Source organism: Gossypium hirsutum, chromosome D12 (assembly GCF_007990345.1).
Source record: "Gossypium hirsutum isolate 1008001.06 chromosome D12, Gossypium_hirsutum_v2.1, whole genome shotgun sequence".
Taxonomy (NCBI): Eukaryota; Viridiplantae; Streptophyta; class Magnoliopsida; order Malvales; family Malvaceae; genus Gossypium; species Gossypium hirsutum.
This window is the reverse complement of record NC_053448.1, coordinates 5,118,135-5,137,403: the sequence shown is the minus strand read 5'-3', so window position 1 is coordinate 5,137,403 and position 19,269 is coordinate 5,118,135. Positions and strand designations below refer to the sequence as shown.

Here is a 19,269-nt window from a genome sequence, read left to right as displayed (position 1 = left end):
AAGGCCATGTAGCCAACCGTGTACAATTTGAAATATGGGTGACACGGCCGTGTCCCAACCTGTGCACCTACCAGTGTGAGTATTCGAAATAACGTCACATGGCTGTGCCGCAGGCCATGTGTCAGACCGTATGTGTATTTGAAGTAAGGTCACACAACCATGTAATTCTCTGTGACCATGTGGACCAACCTGCACTTATAATTTAAAATGACACATAGTTGTGTGGTGTGACCATGTGTTGCACACGCCGTGTGACAACCCGTGTCCCAAGTCATGTGCTTCCAAAATGACCCCTGATGCAAGCCAATTCATCAACCTTTTTTTAAAAACCAAGCCAAAACATTTCTAATTACTTTCACATGATTAAAACACATTTAAAAACACCAAAAACATGTCAAAATCATTCAACCTATGTGCCTAACAATATTTGCCATCACTTGGCACCACAATTCATACACCAAATCAATCCAAATTCAAAGCTACATGTCCATATCATAATCATGTATCAAACATACCAATTAACCAATTCATATAAAATCCATTCCACCATTAACTATCCACTTTAAAGGCATCAATAAGTAACCAAAGACATATATACTTAGACATTTACAAGCTCAAAAGCAAGGTCATATATATACAAGTAAGCTAGTAATAAGTTCAAACCACACCACATTAGTACAATAACATAAAAGCTCCTATTACATGCCATTTATAACCATAAACAAAATAAACAAAAACTACCAAAATGATGGATGGATATTGTGTATGCACTCCGACAAGGTTCCAACCGATCTAGCTTTTTGATGATCTACAAGAAAAGATAACAACTAACATAAACAACTAGTGCTTAGTAAGCTTAATCATAAACGTAAACTTACCTAATAGGCTCAATTTATATATATTTGATGCATAATTTCCTTATCATGCTCATGAATTCATTAAATCCTATACACATCACAAGTACCATAAGTTAGTGAGCTCAATAAGGAAACATATAATCTTATCATGTCATAAAATACATAATAGTAACATATAAAATATACCTTACATTCATCACATTACCAATTTGAATTACTCATCCAAATCAAAGCATTATGCCAAAATATTCCATTTCCTCTTTCATAGTCACATAACATTTTATATAATTAAGCTCACTTGTTTTAGTCTTTATTACCCGTTTAACTAAATGAAGCAACGTTGGATACACATGAACCATGCTCACACAAAGTGTGTTAGTATCTATACTGTAACCATATCTGCAATACTCACACAAGCTGTAGGTTGGAATGTTAAGCTATATGATGCTGCTCACACGAGCTGTGGAGAATCAACAACAAATGTAGGACCTCAGCCTTCGGTAGGACATCCAATACCAACACCCGAAACCATATAACCTCTAATGACATGTCATGTGTATCCTAGGTATTCACAATGTTCAAACGGGACACTTTACATATAATTATCCTTCAACTTCATTTCCGTTATAACATTTCATACTCACATACATGTAATCCATATTATCTACAAATTTCATCAATTGATTACTATAGCAATTTAATCCAATTTAGCATATAATATACACTATACATTTAAGTTACCTAGCATAATTATTCATTAGCATTTAAAAATTCCACAAGAAATAAATTAACTATTATACGAACTTACCTCGACAAAAACAGTTGCAAAAACAAAGCCAACAATTGGTCTGATACTTTAGCTTTTCCACGATTTAAGTCCAATTGGTTCGTTTCTTGATCTAAATAATAATTTTCATTCAATTAAACAATTCAAATTGCTTAAATAATTAATTCAAGCCTATAACCCTTATCAATGTGAATTTATAAATTTACCCTCACATTTTAACATTTATGTAATTTAGTCCCTAAAACTGAAATTTACAAATTAACCATATTTAATCAAAATTCATGCTAGACAAATTTCTTAGGGTGTCTCTACAGCCCACATTTATCACAATTTCACCAAAATTCCATGAATTTTATCATTTAAACAATTTAGTCCTTTAACATTAAAATCAACAAAAATTACTTTACAAAATAGTCATATTTAACAATCAAGCATAATAATATATCAATTAAGTTCACAAACACACTTAAACCATTCATGGTAAGTCCAAAAACTTTTAACAGTTTTACGAATGGACTCTTAGGTTAACTAGATTAAGCTAAAACAATCACAAAAACATTAAAATTATTAAAAACAGACAAAATTTACATACCATGCAAGATGAAATTAACTAGTCGAACCAAGCTCCTTCAATGGTGTTTTCTCCCTTAAAAATTTCGGTAATATCTTAGGAAGATGATGGCTTTCTTTTATTTGATTTGTTTTAGTTTAATTTATCTAATTACCAATTTACCCTTAATAAATTAACTAACAAAATCACAAAACATTTTCCATAAATATCCACTACCTATATGCATGGTATATTTTCCTTTTAAGTCTATTAATTTACATTTCTATGTCAGTCAATACTTTAACTAATAAATATTAACTTCTACAACCTTTACGATTTAGCCCTTTTTATTTATTAACTATTTAAATGTTAAAATTTCTTAACCAAATTTTTATATGACTCTAATAAATACTCATAAATATTAAATAAATAATATTTACTAACTCACTTATCAAAATTATGGTCCTGAAACCACTATTTTCGACACCACTGAAAACGAGCTGTTACAAATACTTCATAGGCAAGAAGAGTATTATCTGTAATAGATCTTCCAAGCACAAAAACACTTTGCACTTTATCAATACATGCATCTAAAACTTGTTTAAATCGATTAGCCACCATCTTAGAGATTATCTTATTAAGTACAACGAAAAGACTAATTGGACGAAAATTCCTTAGGTCACTCAGGTAAACAACCTTCGAAATTAGAATAACGTGAGTGAGATTTAAGGACTCTAGGGAAGTACCTCGATTAAGAACATCCATACAAAATGAACCAATGTCTTGCCCAACAATGTGCCAATATTTATGAAAACATAAAGTTGGTATGCCATCTGTACCTGAAACTTTTGTTGGACCCCTCTTTTTTAAGGCTGCCAAAATCTCCTCTCTACTATATTCGGCTAGGAGGCTTTGATTCATACTTTTTGAAATACAACTTCCCACTCTCAAGAGAATATGATCCGTGTCTCCAACCCCTTGAGAAGAAAAAAGGTTAGAAAAATACGTAGTTGCTATAACAACCATTTTTGAATTACCCAAAATGAACTAACCATTTTCATCATTCAGCCCTCTAATACGATTTATCTGTTGACGTTGTAAAACATAGTTATGGAAAAGTTTTGTATTTCGGTCCCTCAATCTTAACCAATTCACTCTCACTCTTTGTGCCTAGTAAGACTCCTCTTTTTCAATTTCCATATTGAGATGCATTTTCACATCGATCAGCTTCAGCAAGATTCTCTTCAGTTCTTTCCATAGCATCCAATTGATTTATGCACCTAAGTAGTTTCTTCGAATTATCAGCTTTTTTGATTTTTCAACTTGTTAGTCCATTCATGCAATCCTCCACATAGATAAGCAAGTTGATTAGTGATGTTACTTGAGCTACTCTCCCATAGTCGTCTTATCTCAATTTCGCGTGATTCATCCATAGTCCACTAGCTTTCAAAACGAAACCTTATTTTTCTATGATGTTGGACATCTTTATCTGTAGTTATCAACAAGGGGTAATGATCCGAAAAATAACGAGGAAGGTGTCTTAACGAAAATTTAGGGAAAGACGTCCTCTATTCAGCATTTGCCACTCCACAATCGAGTCTTTCTCTAATTTTATTTTATGGAAAATTTCCCTTTCCCATGTGAACTAATTAACCCATATTTTCCAGTTGACGTTCCATTAAAGCAGATCTAAACTCCTCCATGTGACCATCCCTAGGAACACTACTCTTCTTTTCAAATGCATACAAAATTTCATTAAAGCTGCCACACATCATCTATGGAAAGTTTTGATCCTGCCTTAAAAAGCGTAAGAGATTCCACGATTCGATCCTATGATGAAAATTCGGAACACCATAGAATCCTGTCATCCTTTATTTTGGTTTAATTGGATCTTTCTACACTTCCACATCAATATGTTTTTTGAGAAACTCCTCAACGTAATAGAGCTCCTTTTATTCCATCCAAGACTGAGCCCTTCACGAGTACCATCAACCAATATATCAATCCCACATTGAAAGTCAGACCTTTTTCTAATTTTCTCTATACTGTTTGAATTTAATTTTGCCTCCATAAAGAAGATGAGTTGAGGATGATAGAGTTTCAGCACATGCTGAATTCTACGAACAGCTCGTGAGTTCCCCAAACCACAAACATTCTAGTAAATAATTTTCATTGCGTCCGGTCAGTTTGCCCTTTAACAGCCGTCAATATCCTTTAAAGTAGGGCTTTGTCACACCCATCAACGTTCTCTAGCGAATCTGAATACTTAGAAACTATAAAGCCTGAAAAATCCGATCTTAGTATTTTCTTGCTTTCAATACCCTCTAATGGGTTGTCTTTCAAATCATGGTCCATAATGTCCTTGCCCAACCCACTTGAACAGCCCACCACTTTCCTTTCCAAGGGATTCAAATTCCACTCCAAATTAAACCCCAGTATGGGATTAATTTTGTGCCATGATTCCTGCCCACTAATCTCCGTAAATTCCTCCTCGAATTTTGGTTTCCAAATTTGACATTCAAGAAATTTGCATCATCTTCCTCACGAAGCCAAATGCTGGTCGTGGGGGCAGCCCTCCTCGACGGTGCTTTCAATGACAAGTCCCAACTTAACTCCAGTTCTTGTAGCCTATGCACTAATCTGACTGGACAAAACTTATCACCATGTCTTAAATATCCGCAAAGAAAACAGAAAAGTGTAAACTTCTCATATTAAAATTCGCATAAACAAAGTTTGATTGAGAAATCTTTATTTTCTTTCGTCTCTTTAATGGAAGTCGAACATCTACTTGACCTCGGATCCTCATAAAGTTTTTGTACCCACGACTTTGTTGTTTTGAGTCATACTCTATAAAAACTCCAATGAAATTTTCTGAATTGTCTAGCAACATTTTCAGAAAATAATCCAATAGGTAAACCTTATACTTGAACCCAAAAAGATAAGAAAACCAATGGGACTTGCATCGAATCTTTATCCTCCTTTAATCGATGAAATATCAAAAGGTGGTTATTGATCACTTGATCTATATCAAGCTCATGAAAAAAATTGAATAAAAAACGTTTTCCCCTTAAAATAAAATTAATACCCCCTAATGGATGCCAGAGATCTGCCATTGTATTTTGTATCGCGGGGAAATGTACCACACTTGCCGTAAGAAAACAACCAACAAGACTGAACTCATATGCCTTTTTCTGCAAATAAGATCCATTAGAAAATTGCCAAGCCTTCTCTTCACCATCATTTATACTCAAATTAATAAGTTTTTTTTTCCATTGTTCAAAACAAAAATCATAAAACAATGATGACCTAAACAAAAAGAAAAAAAGAAATTCAAAAGAAATCAGACAAAGAAAAGAAGACATGCTACCGTGAGCAGACAAATAGAGATTATAGTATGAAAAAAATTAAATAGAGATTCTATTTTCAATTTTGTAATATATTTTTTTTCTTTTTTATATAATATATAATATACCATATAAAAAGTTAAATATACTATATTCTAAATTATAGTATGAAAATAAAAAAATATTAAATTGTTGATATTTAAAAATTTAATAAAAATATAATTGAAATATAAGAAATTCATTTATAGATAGAATTATTACATACTTAATTAGAGCAGAATCCGACCCGGCCATGAACCCCTTGACTCTAGAGATACGAATATTTACGGATCCGATCCAACAAGAGAATTTAAAAAAATAAAAGGAACAAGCGTGGGTAACAACAAAGCGGCAAAGCGTAGTGGCACAGAGCGAGAGTGAAAAGAGGGAAAAAGGGCCAAAATCCCAAGGTTTGGAAACTGGGAGTCCGAAAGTGAAAGGGAGCGGAGAAGATATGCAATGGCTAATACTAGTAACAGTAGAATTCTGTCGAGTTTGGTTCACGCTCTTCGTGAACGCATTGCAGCAACTCCTTCCACTCCTCCAAACAACAACCTTAGCACTTGCGCTGACGATGATGCTTTAGAGACCAAGTTCCGTGCTGTTCTTCCCAATCTTCTTAACGGCTACGTTGTTCCCTCTTCTTCTGGTATTTTTCTTTTCCTTCCTTTTCTTTTGGATCTTCATGAAATGTGGGAATTTTTACTTGCTGGGTTTTTCTTTTGGGTTTTCTCAGTTTCTTAAGTTTGGGCACTTGATTGCGAAAGAATATAAGATTTAAGTAAAAGAAGGTTAGCCTTTTAAGTGGTGTTGTAAGAAAACTAAGTTTCGATGTCGTTCAAGATTCAAGTATTAAACTATAAAGAAAAGCGCTTTACTCTTTTTCCCTTTTCGTTTCTTTCTCTTTTCTGAGCGAACTGATAGCTAAGAAGTTAGCTTTTCTTTCTCTTTTTTTAACGGATTCTCATGAAATTTGCGACTTCTGCTGTAAATAATTTTATTGTTGTTGCTGTTACACTTGTTGCAGCCAATGAACGAGAAGTTATAGCTGTGCTGAAGCTCATTTCTCACACAGCAAGGAATTTTCCTGGAGTTTTTTACCATGGCAAACCTAGTGCAGTTTTGCCCCTGATTGGTCGGATATTGCCTTTTTTTGCTGAACCTGCATTTAGGTTGGCTATTTAATAACACTCCTTTGTTCAAAGCTTTTTTTAGGATTCTCTTTCATCATGCATTTGTGTTTTGTTAAATTTGTTCATTGCATTTTCGTACCTTTTCTTTTATGTTTTCCTTTCTTTTTTCCCGTATTTTCAAGAATTATCTACGCATTTCAGTTCTCGACATGGAGTGATTTTTGAAACAGTTGGACCCCTTCTATCGCTGCTTCGTACCGGATCTCGAGATGCATATCGAACACTTTTCATCGATGCCATGTGTACCATTGAAGGTAAAAGGAGTTCTCAGCATTTCAATTGATATTATTATGGTTTCTCTGCTCTCTTATGTAATTGACTAATTCTATTTTATGATTTATGTTTGGTCTAATCCATGATGCCTCTTTTATTTGGCATCCTAACCGTAATGCATATGGAAACAAAAAAGAGAACTAACACCCCTTTATATCCTTCCAGATATTTTGCATATAGCATCCCTCTCTTCGGAAAACTCAAGAATTACAGAAGCCGCCAGATTACATTTAAAGTGTTTCCATCGGTCCTTTTCTGGAAATTTAAGTGATTCTACATGTCTCTGTGATCTACCAACGAGCAATAAACCCATTGATGGCCCTGGCATCTTGATTAACCTCTTGGGCAGAGACAGGTGGCTGCCTTTTGCAACTTGGATCATAAAGTTTCTTAGCAAATGTTTAACTGAAGGGACACTATATGTAGAAGGTCTCATGAATACATCATTTGTTTCTGCTGCATGCTCTCTTTTATGTTATGGAGATGCTGATTTGCAAATGGTGGGTTTTATGTATGTTTGGCAGTGAGCTTCTTGAACACAATTTTTACATCTTGGTTATTTAGTTTGTTCACACGGTTTCTAATATCCTCTTGTTGTGGTGGCTGACAATTTAATTTTTTTGTAAGGCATGTTTTGACTTTGCACGTGTCATTGGATCAGTGATGAGTTATGACACTGTTCCTCATCAGAACTTAATCCAATCAATATCCACCATTTTAGGTGAGGACAAGGAGGGGCTCCCTGTATTCAGGTGTGCCTTCTGATATCTGACGCTTATTTTACTAGAAATTATATTTGATGAATATAATGTTCCTAAGAGGACACAATCCAAATATGTAGGAACCATGTGAAATACTTAAAAAATTCTGACTCAAAGATTGACTTCTAAATCTTGGGAGTTGGGACATAACCTTATCCTGTATAGGTTTAATTAGGTTTGTGACCTTGATGGATAGTGTATTATATTGTGCCCGTTAGTTGCTAATTTCAAATGGCAAACTTCTGATTAACATGGTTTCTTCATGGCCTATTTTATCAATTCCAAGCATCTTATGTCTCAGTAGAGTGCTTATCATTAATTAATGAGTATTAAATATTGTACTCTATCTGAAAGATTACAAAAGCTTAGTGGTCAACTACATGGCACCTCATGGACATGTGGGTTTTAATGTTTTATGAGGATTTCTGACCTTTTCCTCTTTTTTTGGGGAAATTATGGATGCCTTTTTGGAGGTTTAGATTGTGTGAGGGTTATAACTAGAGTTCTAAGTAGTTACATGCATGCTTGAATTTGATTACTTATTCTTCATAGAAAATTCTTATGTTATTGACATTTGGGGCTAAAAATTTTTTATTGCTTTAATTCTTAGTATTCTACCATTTTTACTTTTCAGGAGCTCAGCATATGATTCCTCCATAGGTGGTTGCCTTAGGGCAATGCACACTAGCTGTCCTGATGATGTTGTCAAGCTAACAGCTGAAGATTTAGTTAATATTTTCCATCGCTCAATGTGGAGAACCAAAAGCATGGAGCTCAAGGTAAACCAAGTTTCTGTACGCAGTCACCTTTTTACAGTCAAACAATAAATATATGTATATGTGTGTATCTTCTGGAACTCATGTATATGCATCTCCAGGTTGCATTGTGCACTGCATATATACGGATTTCAAGAACTTGTCCCCCTCATATATGGAGGCCTGAATCTCTTATTAATGTACTTTGTTGTCCTGAGCCATGCATTTTGTTGATTGACTGTGTTCAAGTTGCTCTCTCTGTTCTTGGTCCTCATCGTGTTGGAGAGAGAACAGATCATACTAAGCTGGTTTTATCAACCTCAAGTGGTAAACTAATAGCAAGTCCGAAGGTTGGGGAAAAAAGACGTATCATTGATGTTGATAATTTCGACATCAAACGCCAAAAGATAGATGGAGCAATTAAGTTTTCCAACGCTAATGTTCCACGGGATATTAAAATTACTGATATAATTTCTTATGGAAGAGAAGGATATGCCGACTTTATGCATGAGTCACTTCTTTTATTTATTGAAACTTTAAATGCTCCTAGGGTAAAAAATGATACTTTAAGACCAGATGTTGCGTTAACAGCTCTTAGCCTGCTTTCCATTGCCTTCTGTAGATATCCTCAGACCAATATGTCACACTCCATCTTTCAACAGCTGCAGTCTTGGATTCCTTGGATATGTGAGCAGGTGATCTTAGATGTGAAAAATGCAGAATTCTTTATAACCTGCTCGTTTTCTTGGTTTCCCTTCATTTTATGTAGGTTCATGTCATGCAGGCAAAGCTAGAGAGTGCAATCACAGTTGATATTTCCGTGTACCTGGAAGGAATTCATAGCATGCTGCTTATACAAGGTAAGGCAGTGAATTTAACCTTCGTTAGAAGTTTGATTGGAACTTGACTAATTAGGAATATGGTTTATTAAAAAGCTTGTCAATTTAATGTGCCTTCTAAGTCTCAAAATGAAGAAAATAGCTTCCAATATGTTGCAGTTTCACTGAGCATGCCTCATACTCATAAATCTCATCTGTGAATGCAACAAATTGTACACCCCGTGAGATCAATTTCATAGAGACGGGTATTTGTATGAAAATTAAACCATAATTATTTAAGTCTTCTTTGCAGATATAGTTTCTGATAATCCCTCTTCTGCTCTTTACTAGTTCATATCACTCATTTCAACCCTGTTAAGCTTAATCTCAATTACATGAACAGTGACTTGAATCTTTTTCCTCATTCTGAAAATGTACTTCATTTGAAGCTTAATTATGTTTGGTATTTTCTTTTTTGGCCAGAATTATGTCTGGTATTTAATGTGGTCCGTTTCAACCATTCTTAATTAGGGTCCCATTTCTTTGAAGAAAATCTGTTTAAGAGTGAGAATGATGTGGACATAAATGTGGTGCTAAAGCTTCCATGGACCCACACTCTAGTGGTCCCCAAGCCTCATCTTCCATGGAAATCAAAACTCTTCTCTATTCAAGTTGCATCGAAGCTTGGTCCAAGCTTTAGTTCTAGAACTGGTTTTGAAGTTCTGGACTTAGCTCTTCATGATGAAGTTGAAGAAGTAAGAAAAGAAGCTCTTGTTTCCATGCCAGTTATGGTGATCTCGTCTGGTCTTGATACTCTAGCAAACATGTTTAGAAGATTGGAGTAAGTGAGAAATTGGACCTATTTCTTCATTTGCATATCTGGCAGCATTTGTAACCTTTTATAGTTTATTATGAGGTTTGGAGTCTAAAATTTCATTCAAATGCCATGTTTAAAATATGATGGATGCTAATGATGATTCCCGCTGCAGGGAAGGTGTATTCTTTTATGCTTCATATATAAAGGTTTACTCTTTTGTATCATAACTAGATTCCTGCATCAAGAAGTTTGAGAATTCTTCATTAGGCTATTATCAGCCAGCTAAACAAAGTTTTAATTATTCTTTTTTCCTTATTTTGTTTGGGAAGTTTCATATATCAACTCATTTTTTTTAATGATTTCTTTATGTTTACTCTTTTGCCTTCCTTTTGTACATGTAACACTTGTGATTAAAGTAGTTACTGTCTACTTGTGGCATGATCATTTGTTTTTCTTATAAGCAAGTTATTACAAAGGTTTGTGCGTGCAATACAAACTTTTAGTAATAGGATCTATGACATCGTGAGTATTGAGACCAGTGAATTTCAATGATAGCTGGTTGTTCAAATAGGTTAATTGTAAACTCCTTTCATATGTTAGTTTGAGGAGCCTGCCTAGCATGTTGAGTGTGAGAGTCTCATGTTCTATTATTTGTTTTGATCACTTGGAATGTGGATAAAAAATTCTATGCTAATCTTTATTTTATTTCTGAGGGAGGGGTGGTGAAGAGGGGATGGGTATCTTATCTTTTGGATAAAATGATTATTGCAAAGATTCCTGACTTGAACACATTTGCTGTATCTACCATCCTTTGAATAAACAGGTCCTTGGAGAAAGATAAGCATGAAAAGGTTAAGAAAGTGATTCCTTACTGTCTTGGATTTTTATCATGCCTCTGTGGATCTTACCGTGGTGTTGACGGAACACAAAGATGTTCCTGCAAATTATTTTTAAATATCAAAGATGAGAGACAGATTGAGACTTTAGATTATTTGTTAGAAGGATTTTGGTGTTCAAAGTGTGATGGTAGTGTGTTGCACAAAGATGAGCCTAATTCTAGAGTCATGCTTCCGCTGGAACCAAATAGTTTGGGGAGTAGTCACAGTTTTGATTTTGCTCATCTTTATTCTTTATATATTAATCTGCTTTTTGATGAGTCTTCCGAAGAGGTTCAGCTTGCCTGTGTAGCAGCTATTCGAAGGGTTGTTTTACATGGCCCCCAGGATGCTCTGTTTAAAATGAGAACAGAGTGGGTTAAATGCATTGATTTTCTGCTGCTGAACAGAAAGAAGTCCATAAGAGAAGCATTCTGCACTCAGATTAGTTCGTTCCTTCAAGATCCAATAGTGAGTTTTCTATTTTCAGATGGGAATGGTTCAAGTAAAAGCAGTGAGGAAAACTTCTTGGATATGATTAAAAATGCTCTGGCAGCCACTGAAGATCCCCAGATAATAGAGACTCTTCTGGAATCCACTGCAGAAATTATGATGGCAGTTGATGTTTATAGTAAACTCTTCCTGTTTTCCCTGATCTTATTGGTTGATCAACTGGACAATCTATACTTGACTGTGAGATTGAATGCATCACGATTAATACACAAATCTTGCTGTTTCCATTTTAATGGAGGCTTTGAACTATTGCTTTCTAAAGCTGTTTATATTCGCAATGAGCTGTTTGATTATCTATCTATCAGGCTTGCAAGCCGTCCGAAAATGGTGAAAGAGTTTGCAGAGGCAGTTCTTGGTGTTGAAACTAAAGAGCTACTTAACAAGATGATTCCTGTTGTTCTTCCAAAGCTTGTAGTGTCACAGCGGGATAACAATCAAGCAGTTGACACGTTATATGAGTTGGCCAAGTGCTTAAACACCGATGTGGTACCTCTGATAGTAAATTGGCTGCCAAAAGTGCTTGCCTTTGCTCTCCACCAAGCAGATGAGAAGGAGTTGTTTTCTGCTTTACAATTTTACCATGCACAAATTGGCTCTAATAACCAAGAAATTTTTGCAGCTGCATTGCCTGCACTTTTGGATGAACTTATATGCTTTCTTGATGGCGGTGATTTGAATGAAATAAATAGTAGGTATAAACCTCCATCCTATCTAAGAATCTTGTGAATAAAATTATCGAATGTTAAATACGTTTATTAATTATTTTCCTCTTTTTTCTGAAATACCCCCTTATATCACTTGCATGAACTTTACTAAGTGTTTGTTTGTGATTGGTGCATGTTGGCTTGACTTTGCACAGATGTCTGTTGTTTACTTCTTTTCACATGCTCTGTGGACATATCCTTCATTCTAAATCATTTATATTGTGTTTTCTTTTTGGATGACAGCCAACATTTCAATGCTTTATTAATGGCACAGAAAATGTTTTAAGTATTGGAGGGCACAATACTGATCATGATTGCTTTCTGTATAGGTTAGATAGAGTGCCTCACATGATAAAAAAGGTTGCTAGAGTGCTGACTGATGCTGAGGATCTTCCAGGCTTCTTGAGGAATCATTTTGTGGGCCTCCTTAACAGTATCGACAGAAAAATGCTCCATTCAGAGGATTTTTCACTGCAGAAGCAAGCTTTGAAACGTATTGAGATGCTAATCAAAATGATGGGTTCTCACCTGAATACCTACGTGCCAAAGTTAATGGTGATTCTCATGCATGCTATTGGTAAAGAATCACTCCAATCTGAAGGACTCTCTGTATTGCATTATTTCATTGTGCAGTTGGCAATGGTATCACCGTCTAGCACTAAACATGTAATTTCTCAAGTTTTTGCTGCTCTTATACCCTTGTTGGAGAAAGATACAGAAAATTCGTCTGCTCATTTGCATAAGGTAGTGGAAATTCTAGAAGAACTTGTATTAAAGAACAGGGTTATTTTGAAGGAGCATATTCATGAGTTTCCTCTTTTGCCCAGTATTCTGGCTTTAACGGAAGTGAACAAAGCTATACAAGAAGCCCGTGGAGCAATGACCCTGAAGAATCAATTACGAGATGTTGTTGCTGGTCTGAATCATGAGAACCTGAATGTAAGATATATGGTTGTGACTGAGTTGAGCAAGTTGCTGAAATTAAGAAAGGAGGATGTTGCAGCTCTGGTAAATGGTGAAGGTGGTTCGGACATGGATATTTTGAGCTCTTTGATCACATCTTTGCTCAGAGGTTGTGCTGAGGAATCAAGGACTGTAGTAGGACAGCGGCTGAAATTAATGTGTGCTGATTGCCTTGGAGCTCTTGGTGCAGTTGATCCTGCAAAATTAAGGAATGTTTCATGTCAACGCTTTAAAATTCAATGCTCAGATGATGACCTTATTTTTGAGTTGATCCATAAGCATCTAGCAAGGGCTTTCAGGGCGGCGCCTGATACAGTTGTTCAGGATTCTGCTGCTTTAGCTATACAAGAGCTTTTAAAGATTGCAGGTTGTGAGGCATCACTGGATGAGAATGCTGCTTCTATGTCACAGACTAAGAAGGATAAGGAACCTCTAAAAACCAGTTCCTTGGGGATCAAAACTTCTTATAGTAGCAATGGGAACAGTAGTAGGGGTCAGAAATTATGGGATCGGTTTTCTAATTATGTTAAAGAGATAATTGCCCCTTGCTTAACCTCTAGATTTCAGCTTCCAAACGTGGCTGATTCTGCATCTGCTGGACCAATTTATAGGCCTTCTATGTCATTCAGAAGGTGGATTTTCTCTTGGATAAAAAAGCTGACTGCACATGCAATTGGATCTCGTGCAAGCATTTTTAATGCTTGTCGAGGCATAGTTCGCCATGATATGCAAACAGCAATGTATCTGTTGCCATATTTAGTCCTCAATGCTGTCTGTCATGGCACAGAAGAGGCACGGCATGGTATTACAGAAGAAATCCAATCAGTTCTTAATGCTGCAGCTTCAGAGAACAGTGGAGCTGCTGTTTATGGAGTCAGTGGTCGACAAAGTGAAGTTTGCATTCAAGCAGTTTTTACTCTTCTTGATAATCTTGGTCAGTGGGTGGATGATGTTAAACAAGAGCTTGCTCTCTCTCAGTCTTTATCATCAGCTTCAAGGCACCAGGTATCCAAGTCAAAGGATCAAAGTTTGGCTTTATCTGCAAGTCAAGATCAACTTCTTGTACAGTGTAAATATGTTTCTGAGCTTTTAAGTGCAATTCCAAAGGTTACCCTTGCTAGGGCTTCCTTCAGGTGTCAGGCTTATGCAAGGTCTTTAATGTATTTTGAATCTTTTGTGAGAGGAAGATCAGGTTCCTTTAATCCTGCTTCCGAGAGAAGTGGCATTTTTGAGGATGAAGATATTTCATATCTAATGGAAATATACAGTTGTCTGGATGAGCCTGATGGATTGTCAGGACTAGCATGCTTACGTAAGTCGCACAGTTTACAAGATCAGCTCTTAATAAACAAAAGGCTGGAAACTGGGCAGAAGTTTTGACAGTTTGTGAGCAGGCCTTGCAGATGGAACCGACCTCTGTTCAGAGGCATTCTGATGTTCTCAACTGTTTATTAAACATGTGCCATCTTCAGGCCATGGTTACTCATGTGGATGGCTTAATTTCAAGAATACCCAAATACAAGAAAACATGGTGCATGCAAGGTGTGCAGGCTGCATGGAGGCTTGGAAGGTGGGACCTGATGAATGAGTACCTTAGTGGAGCAGATGAAGAGGGCTTACTATGCAGCAGCTCTGAAAGTAATGCTTCTTTTGACCTTGATGTCGCAAAGATTCTGCAGGCAATGATGAAGAGGGATCAATTCTCTGTTGCGGAGAAAATTGCACTATCCAAACAATCTCTCATTGCTCCTTTGGCAGCTGCTGGCATGGATTCTTACACACGGGCTTATCCAATTATTGTCAAACTTCACTTGCTACGAGAGCTAGAGGACTTCCATACTCTTCTCATCAATGAATCTTTCCTGGACAAATCATTTCATTTGGGTGATTTCGGATTTTCAAAAGTCATGGAGAACTGGGAGAGTCGACTCAGATTTACACAACCATCACTCTGGACAAGGGAGCCATTGTTGGCTTTCAGGAGACTGGTTTTTGGTGCTAGTAACCTTGGTGCTCAAGTTGGTTACTGTTGGCTTCAATATGCGAAGCTCTGTCGTTTGGCTGGCCACTATGAAACAGCCAACCAAGCAATTCTAGAGGCACAGGCTTCTGGTGCGCCTAATGTTCACATGGAAAAGGCTAAGCTTCTTTGGAGTACTAGGCGCTCTGATGGTGCCATTGCTGAGTTGCAGCAATCTCTTCTGAACATGCCAGTGGAGGTTGTAGGCTCTGCAGCAATATCATCAATTACTAGCCTTTCACTGGTTCCGCTAAACCCACAACCTTTACCTAGTGATACTCAAGCTATGAATGAGAACCAAGAGATTGCAAAGACCCTCCTCCTGTATTCTAGGTGGATTCATTACACTGGGCAGAAACAGAAGGAGGATGTGATAAGTCTTTATTCAAGGGTGAGGGAACTGCAACCCAAGTGGGAGAAAGGGTACTTTTATATGGCTAAATATTGTGATGAAGTACTTGTTGATGCCAGGAAACGTCAAGAAGAGAATTTTGAGCTAGGTCCCAGGATGATTCCCTCAGCTTCTGCCATTGCCCCTTCAAACTCAAACACTGAGAAATACTGGTGGTATTATCTTCCTGACGTACTGTTATTCTATGCAAAGGGGCTTCATCGGGGCCACAAGAATCTGTTTCAAGCACTTCCAAGGTTGTTAACCTTGTGGTTTGACTTTGGGAGTATTTATCAGCGAAGTTCAGCTGCCTCTAATAGGGATTTGAAAAACGTCCAAGGGAAGGTAGGTTCAACACTTCAGAATGAACTTTTATCTCTGATTTCTTATAAGTGTGGTGACACTTTTTGGAGCTATTCCTTAACGATTGACACTTAATTGATTCATCATTTGGCAGGTAACTAGTATAATGCGAGGCTGTTTGAAAGATTTGCCAACTTATCAATGGTTAACAGTCTTACCTCAGCTGGTGTCTAGAATTTGCCACCAAAATGAAGATATTGTTAAACTGGTCAAAAACATCATCATTTCTGTTGTCCGGCAATATCCACAACAAGCACTATGGATTATGGCAGCAGTTTCAAAGTCCACAGTTCCTTCTAGGCGGGAAGCAGCTGCAGAAATCATTCAAGTTGCACGAAAAGCATTTAGCCTAGGAACTAATGGCAATAATTTGTTTTTGCAGTTTGCTAGCCTGGTTGATCATCTTATCAAGCTGTGTTTCCATGCGGGCCAGCCAAAATCGAGGACTATTAATATCTCAGCCGAATTTAGTGCATTGAAAAGGATGATGCCTCTTGGAATTATCATGCCAATTCAACAATCTCTTACTGTCAGTCTGCCAACCTATGATGTGGATCTCACTGAATCTCTTTCTTCTGATATCTTTGCTGGTGTGGAGCTTCCTTCGATATCTGGCATAGCTGATGAGGCTGAGATTCTTTCATCACTTCAGCGACCTAAGAAAGTACGTAATTCACATTTCCTGCTTTTCCAAAGGAGGGAAATTTTTTCTTTAATATATTTTCTTGTGCTTGTTTATTTTGGTTGGAGATAAGGTTGTCTGAGAAGGTATTACAAAGTTTAAATTAGATTTCCCATATTTGTACAACAGGGATAGAGTTGGAAATGCCATGTGTAGCCCACTTTATCGAATTATGCTCTTATTCTGTTTTTTTTTTTTTTAAATAGTCTGGTCTAGATTCAATACTTCAAGTCAGGGAGACTTCTGAACTAGATAGTTATGTCATGTGCTTCAGTAGTTCTTTTAGGGTTTTATGGTATTGGTGGATGTGTTCTCTATCACATTCTCTCAACCAACTGCCTGTGGAGTCTAAATAGTGAAATGCTACATCTTTGTAACCTTGATGCCATTGTTGTATTTTCAGATTGTATTATTGGGCAGTGATGGCATTGAACGTCCATTCCTCTGCAAGCCCAAAGATGACCTCAGGAAAGATGCCCGCATGATGGAGTTTACTGCAATGATAAACCGTTTACTATCAAAATATCCTGAAAGCCGTAGGAGGAAGCTTTACATTCGTACATTTGCAGTGATTCCTCTTACAGAGGACTGTGGCATGGTGGAATGGGTACCCCATACTCGAGGCCTCCGGCATATTCTTCAAGACATTTACATCACATGTGGCAAATTTGACAGGCAGAAAACAAATCCCCAAATTAAACGGATTTATGATCAATGCTCTGGTAAAATACCGGAAGATGAGATGTTGAAGAACAAGATTCTTCCAATGTTCCCACCAGTTTTCCACCAATGGTTTTTAACTACTTTTTCAGAGCCTGCTGCTTGGTTTAGAGCTCGAGTTGCTTATGCTCACACAACAGCTGTTTGGTCCATGGTTGGGCATATTGTGGGTCTGGGTGACCGACATGGGGAGAACATTCTTTTCGATTCTACCACAGGTGACTGTGTTCACGTTGATTTTAGTTGCTTATTTGATAAGGGGTTGCAATTGGAGAAGCCTGAGCTGGTGCCTTTCAGGCTAACGCAGGTAAATGGTCTTTAGTACATGCAATTTTTGCACAATCACTGGATTCTGTGGTATGTTGACATTTTATGTTTCTACATGCAATTACTTGAATTTGTTGAATGACAATCTTAGTCTTATTCCCAATCTCGTTTTCCAGAATATAGTAGCGCATTGATTGTAATTTTCAAATCACATGCATTTTAATGCTCTGTTTTCATTTGTGTTGTTTTCATTTAACATGGAACCCACAGAACATGATTGATGGACTGGGCATCACTGGATATGAGGGCATCTTTTTGAGGATTTGTGAAATAACACTTTCTGTTCTGAGGACACATAGGGAGACCTTGATGAGTGTTCTTGAAACTTTCATTCATGATCCTCTTGTAGAGTGGACAAAATCTCACAAATCCAGTGGTGTAGAAGTTCAGAATCCACATGCACAGGTTTGGATCATCTCTTCTGCACTTGGTTCATTATTTGCACCTTTTAACTAGTTCAACATTGTCATGCAAAAAGGTTTATGGAATACTCTATAGCCTAACAACTAAAGCATGCGTGTGTTTGTTGTGGTGCAGCGGGCCATAAGCAATATTGAGGCAAGGTTGCAAGGAGTGGTTGTCGGTGTAGGAGCAGCACCGTCTCTACCGCTAGCTGTAGAAGGTCAGGCTCGTCGTTTGATTGCAGAGGCAGTTTCTCACAAGAATCTTGGAAAGATGTATATATGGTGGATGCCATGGTTTTAGCAACTATGTAAAAATATCTTGGAACGTTGTATATATAGATGATATTGTTGTAGTAAAGTTTTTGGTTAGTGTAAGATTAAATGAAACTGTTTAAACCCTCATGCTTCGCTTGGGAGGATGTAACTTCCATCTTTCTAAATACAAATTGATTAAATCATATTTTTGTTTGGAACGGAGGTGGCCCAAGTTCATGTTCTGTTGGTACCTTAACTTTTTTGGTACTCTATTATGTTTTTTAGCTCAAAATTTTAACTTCCATTTAGAAAAAAAAATGTTCAACCTATCAAGGAATGTCAAGGTAAGGCAAATTATCAATAAAAGTCCCTTTATTTTTAAAATTATTGAAATGGACTAGGTCCTAAATTAACTACTGGAATGGGCCAATTTCCTTCAAATCGCATCTACGTCAGCGCGTTGTTAGGGGATAAAGCAGGAAAATGCTTTCTCAAGGAAGTGCTTTGTGTTCACGTGGACAAAGCGCTTCCTTGAGGAAGCGTTTTGCCCCCTTTTTAGGGTTAGGGTTTTTTACAATTAGGGTTAGGGATTTGGGGTTTTTAGATTTTAGGATTTTAAGGAAAAAATTAAATAAGGGTTTAGGGTTTAGGTTTTCTTAATTAAATTAATTATAAATTTTAAAAAATTAGATTAGGGTTTAGTGTTTATGGTTTTTAAGGAAAATCAAATAAATTAGGGTTTAGGTTACTTGAGTAAATTAATTATAAATTTTTAAAAAATTAGATTAGGGTTTAGTGTTTAGGATTTTTAAGAAAAAAATCAAATAAATTAGGGTTTAGAGTTGCTTGAGTAAATTA

General features: G+C 36.6%; 1 protein-coding gene across 1 annotated transcript; it reads left to right on the top strand.

Annotated features, from left to right (window-relative positions):
• Positions 1 to 5,915: 5,915 nt before the first annotated feature.
• On the top strand, positions 5,916 to 18,614 carry LOC107945079 (serine/threonine-protein kinase ATR). The gene is given in 16 exon segments (XM_016878927.2): positions 5,916 to 6,226; positions 6,605 to 6,749; positions 6,912 to 7,024; positions 7,209 to 7,543; positions 7,671 to 7,795; positions 8,439 to 8,583; positions 8,682 to 9,254; positions 9,344 to 9,419; positions 9,909 to 10,218; positions 11,018 to 12,274; positions 12,616 to 14,603; positions 14,606 to 16,005; positions 16,118 to 16,687; positions 17,109 to 17,732; positions 17,963 to 18,157; positions 18,290 to 18,614. Coding segments are annotated over 16 exon segments (8,214 nt in total). The 5' UTR covers positions 5,916 to 6,036; the 3' UTR covers positions 18,458 to 18,614.
• The last annotated feature ends 655 nt before the right edge of the window (positions 18,615 to 19,269 follow it).